Source organism: Zea mays, chromosome 1, assembly GCF_902167145.1.
Source record: "Zea mays cultivar B73 chromosome 1, Zm-B73-REFERENCE-NAM-5.0, whole genome shotgun sequence".
Taxonomy (NCBI): domain Eukaryota; kingdom Viridiplantae; phylum Streptophyta; class Magnoliopsida; order Poales; family Poaceae; genus Zea; species Zea mays.
The window spans coordinates 100,180,855-100,186,249 of record NC_050096.1 but is presented as its reverse complement, the minus strand read 5'-3'; the positions used below and the strand labels follow the sequence as shown (position 1 = coordinate 100,186,249).

Sequence of the window (5,395 nt, the reverse complement as noted above, 5' to 3'; positions counted from 1 at the left end):
CAGCGGATCATGCTTTAGTGGACATGTGCCACGCTGGCCCATACGTACACGTATATCGTTGTCGCCGCAAAAAAAAACGCATTGCCACGACTATCGGGTCATGTCTCATATACGTGCAATAAAAAAATGTAACTCGCGGTAGCGGTTTCGATTTGTTTATGATTTGGACCGTGTTATTAACTTATATTTATGCAAATTAATACTTGTTATTTGTTGTTTACTTATAGATGTGTCTATACTTAGGGAGTCTCGTGTGCGGTCGCCCACGGGCCCAAAGACATGAATGACCCCGTGCGTTGAAGCCTAACCTTCCCTAGTGTGGAAAGACGCCATTACTCAGATATGGAGATGCTACTAATCGACACTAGCGCAAAGATGACATGTGGTATGGCCAAAGGCAACCAAGAAATCTGGTCCACAGCCATGTCGACATCGTCCACCACTTTGAACCCGTAGTACTATATAAATAATAACGCCTCTCCCCTCCCAGTTTTCCCTTCCGACCCTTTTGGGAAATATCACACGCCCACTTTTTATTTTCCGCCATTTTTCTTTCCAATGACACTGCCGTTGCAGTGGGAATAGCATCCCCTCGACCCAAAGCTGTGATCGCGTGGAAGGAAGCCAGAAAGAATCTGCGTGATGTGAGCGTGCGGCGGCCTATGTTTCAGCTGCTGCTGCTTCTGCTCCGAATCTCCGATGCCGCGCCCTCGTCTTTCTCCTCCTCCACGTACTACTAGACTAGTAGATGCTTCCGTTCCATGTCGTTTTCAGTCATGGCGTTAACCACAAAGCCGCCAGCCGCCAGCCGCCAGCCAACCCCCCCCCCCCCCCCCCCCCACTCGTTTGGTTCCCCTCCGTACGTCTCGCTTCAATCATGACGCAGTAGGTTAGTTAGGTCCTGCTGGCCCCTCTCTTTGGCCTAAGCTGAAGGCGCTATCGCTAAACAAAAGGCAAGCAGGCTGTTGAGGATGGCTTCACCCATGACGTACGTACGTCGTCGCCGACGGACGCTGGCGCTGCGCGGGCCTCAGCGTCACGTCAGCACCAAACTGGCCCGGTTCAATGGCCCAGGATTAGATTAGAATGAACAAGAATAATAATCAGGGCGTTTAGCGATGCCGGCCAGTCGCATTCAGAGTGGCTTTGCATCAACGCAACCTTGCCCGGGCAGTAACGTGACGGCATTTCCTTGCTTCCTCTTCTTGGCACACTAATCATCAAGTGCCAACAATGTGGTTCGGCATCCATCAGCCATCATCACCCACCACCATAGCTTATTACTAGTATAAAGTAAGTACCTTGCACTAGCTGGTCATCTCCTGAACCATGGTTTCTTTTCTTCAGACGAATAATCTAGTAAAAAAAGCTAGCTAGCTATAATGCTCCACTATGATGATTTGAAACAGGACAAGGCTAAAAATGTACATATATATTTCTATATCAGAGAGCCTAGCAACAGTGATGAAAAGCCAGTGTTTTGATTCTTCCTCAACCTTTCTTTCCTCCCCTCCCTTTGTGGAAAGCAAAGCCAGCAGCGACCGAATGGCATCCACCTCGAGAAGCACCACCAGCCAGCCAGCCAGAGTGTGTCACGGCAAAAGGAAGTGGTGGCCGTCCCAGTCCCATTGCCCTGTAATGGCGGATTGATTCAGACATGACCTGAATTCACTGACTCACTCTGTGCTGCTCAATTCCGTTGGTTCATTCAAGAGTATATATATTTTTTCCCTGCTTTACCGCGCGTGTGCTGTGTAGTGCCACTGCCAATGCAGCCGCCGCCGCCGCCGTGGAGACGGAGAGAGAGGGAGCTAGTACTCGACGATGAAGCTGCCGAACGGCGCGCGGTGCGGGATGCCCTTGCGGCGCTTCGCCGGCTGCGGCGTGGGCGGGGTGAAGCTCTGCCTCTTCTGGGCGTCGCGCAGCGGCGAGGAGGACGTGGAGTCGCCGTCGCCGCTGCCGCCGACGGCGGGCCGGAGGAGCCAGCTCCTGGCCTTGGCGGCGTCGGGGGAGCAGCCCACGACCTTGCATCCGAGGGAGCAGAAGCGGAAGTTGTCGAGGAGGCTGCGGGCGCACACCTCGCAGAGGTTGGCGGACGCCGACGCGGCCTTGCATCCAGGCCTCTGCTGCTGGGGCCGCTCGTTGAGGAAGACGACGCGGGCGCTGTTGATGACGTAGGTCTGCACCCCGGCGATGTCCATGAAGCGCTGGATGTCGGACACCCGGATGACGTCGTGGTAGGAGGAGCGCCGGATCTGGATGGTGTGGTGGTCGCGGTGGGCCTGCGCCAGGCACAGCGAGCACAGGGCGCGCGCGCCCGCGCCCGCGCCCGCGGCGGAGCAGTCCAGGCAGAACATGTTGCACTCGCCGCTGCGGTGCGAGTCGCCGTGCGTCCTGCAGTGCGCGAAGAAGCGCGCCGAAAGCAGCGGCTGCAGCCAGCGCGGCCACTGCCCCGCGTACGCCGCCGTGGCGACCTCCTCCTCCTCCTCCGGCTCAGGGTCAGGGCCGCCGCCGCCCTGCACGGACAACCATGTTTCCGTCAGTTGACTCGCTTTGCTCGATGGCGAAGCATTTGAATTGGCTGTTTGCCAAGAAAAGCTCCGTCACACAGATAGATCGGCAAACAAACAAGATGGAATAGTAGTCTGCAAGAGAGAGAGATTCGGTTGCTTGCGCTCAAAAAAAAAAAAGTTTTAAAAAATTATTGCTCGGGGAACGGCGGCACGGGAGACAATCAGAACGAGACGCCAAGGCAATGCGGAGATCCCAAAGAAAGGGTCGAGGGAGGCGGTGGACAAAAACAGTCGTTGAATCTAAGGCATGGCCGCCGCCATTGCTGCACGTAAGTAAGCGTTCGTCGCCAACAGTAACGGAAAGGAGCAAAAAAAAAAAAAAAACGTTCTTTTCTTGGCCGGCAAGAAGAGAAATCGAGAATGGCAGGGCTCGGGGCTACAAAAGGATATATAGGAAGGCGATGGACGAGCGGCTCCGGCCAGGTGACTCACCATGATCCTGCGGTTCTTGAGGCGGAGCTCCTTGAACGGGGACTCGTGGTCGATCGCCATCGCACCCTCCGATCCTCTCCTTCCTCCCTCGGAGAGACTGGGAAGAGCCGAACCGAGCCTTCTCGTCGTCGTCCTTGCTCCTACGACCCTTGCTGTCGCGGTTTCAGGCGGCGACGGGAGGGAAGGAAGGAAAATGTGGGCAGGGGGCAGGTGAAGCGAAGCAAGCAGAGGGGAAATGGGCTAGTGGATGGGCTTTATATGCCCGCGGCCTGCGGACTTGGGTCGAGAGGTGGGAATCGGAATAGCAACGGGGTCGCTGTCTGCGCGCTCGCTGGCTGCGGCACAAACAAGGCAGGGGTCGGCGTTCTTATCCCCTCCCTCCCCCTTTCCCTTCCTTGCAGTTGCAGGTCGCCAGGTCTAGCTCGTCGTTGCATAGCATACCAAGCCCAACTCTTCAAAACCAAACAAATCCTCATCTTTACTATATACATCCTCACGCGGGCAGAAACAGAAAGGCTATATATAAAAAAGAGTAAGAATCCATCCATCGATCCATCCATCCAATTTGAAATTCGAAATCGCAGCATCGGCGTCTGCCGTAACAGCAGCCCAGCAGATGCGTTATTCGCAAGGAGGAGGGGCCATTAATTAATCGATGTGGTGGATGGATTTAAATACTTGGTTTAAGTACGCCGCCATTAATCAACTGTTGGGGTTCCCTTCCCTTTCCCTTTCCCTGGCCCCCACTATCACACGCCTGCTCCGCGCTGCTGCCGGACCAGGCAACGCAGGAGGGCGTGGCGAGCCTGCTTGACCTCGCCGGACGGACGGCACCCTTTTCCGTCCCGGTTTGGACGGCCGAAAGCCCTTGCCTTGCTGCTCAAGTCGGTTGGACCATAGTGGCAGGTTTTGGTAATGCCACGTTTCAGCTCCGGATTTGCCTTCTCTAGGCTTGCGAAGAGCTTTACCAAACAACCATTTTAGGAATGAGAGATTCTATTTGCTACGTATTTCTATTTGGCACCACTTCACTTCACCCCATGATTTTAATTTTTTTTTTTACTTCAGCTCTATCGATGAAATTAGATCTGGTCTCTCTCTGGCTTTGGCAAATCCGGAATTATTATTGTATGTTTTCTCCATCCCGTCCCAAACTTCTACAAGAGTAGATTTTAAGGAGCTCCCTAGATATGAAACCATTCCATTTTTATCCGTTTTTGCACAAAACGGCTCCAAAACGACTCTTTGAAGCTGGTGGAGAAGCCATGCCAAACAGGACTGTATATAGAGAAGCCAGGGCTGCTCAAATATGGCTTCTCCTCACAAATTTAACATAAACTGTCGCTGCCGGTACAGTGGCTGTTGGCTTTGTTGCCAAAGGTTTTACAGAACAGATTCAGCTTCACCAGACACGCTGCTCTACACCCCCCCTCCTACTATCTTAGTATTAGTATGCTAATTTTCAAGCCTAGATATTTGCCACATTCATCATAGAAAAATCAAAAGCAAAAATTACCCCATTTACTATTTCACTAACAAACGTTAACTCTCAAGGTTAGAAAATTACCAATTAGCTAGAAGAAGAAGAAAAAAAAATTTAAAGTACCCTTCTACATGTTGGTCAATTACCCACTACTGCATTAACCAAAAGGTAACCCCTAAAGTAATCTTCTGTCTATCTCTATTACCAGCCCATCACATTATTGGAAAAAAAAGCTTTTGTTATATTGGATATTTTCTTTTACAACAAAACAAGATTCAAAGTTGCGAATGGTAGATTCAAAGTTGCAAGGATAAATACTTTGTGCGCACAAAGGCATCCATCCATGGGCCAGATATTGACAGGTTCACCTCTCTTTCTTTCTATAGCACTATTGCAAAAGAGAAGCAGGAGTATTGTCCAATTTTAAGTGCTCCAAACCCATCATGATCAATTACCTCCACTCCCTCTTTTGAGAAATTTGAGTGAAACTCTGAGCAACTCGAGCACAAGTAACTCTGACCGACTCAAATGCACGCAACTCGTACAAACTCAAACAGATATATCTTGCACTAAACTCCACCGGATCAAGTGGACAAGGAGATATATAGCATGTTTGGTTCACTGTCTAACTTGCCACACTTTGTCTAACTTTTCAGTCTAAAATTAGTTATTCAGTTCGGACGACTAACCTTAAGTAAAGTGTGACACATTTAATCACGAACCAAATCGGCCAAGCCAATTCAAACCCATGCAACTCTAAGTGTTGTTTGACACGCACCGTGGACAAGCAGAGATTTGCAAATTTTCCATCCTCATCATTGAACTTTGGAAATTTACCCTTAGCCCCACAATTCACATAGATACAGACGTACGACCCATAAATCATAGATTTGAGAAGAATTATAAA

At 50.9% G+C, this 5,395-nt stretch overlaps 1 protein-coding gene across 2 annotated transcripts; it reads right to left on the bottom strand.

Moving 5' to 3' along the window:
- Positions 1 to 1,169: 1,169 nt before the first annotated feature.
- LOC100216682 (uncharacterized) lies at positions 1,170 to 3,233 on the bottom strand. Of its 2 annotated transcripts, NR_159540.1 has the most exons (3): positions 3,006 to 3,210; positions 1,741 to 2,516; positions 1,262 to 1,633 (listed from the first exon to the last, which is right to left on the bottom strand). NR_159540.1 is itself a non-coding variant. In NM_001366966.2 (2 exons), the coding sequence occupies exons 1-2, from the start codon at positions 3,063 to 3,065 to the stop codon at positions 1,812 to 1,814; spliced, it is 765 nt and encodes a 254-aa protein (NP_001353895.1). In that variant the 5' UTR covers positions 3,066 to 3,233; the 3' UTR covers positions 1,170 to 1,811. The 2 variants fall into 2 exon arrangements, 1 of the variants encoding a protein (NP_001353895.1); NM_001366966.2 differs by having other exon boundaries at positions 1,170 to 2,516; positions 3,006 to 3,233.
- Positions 3,234 to 5,395: the final 2,162 nt, after the last annotated feature.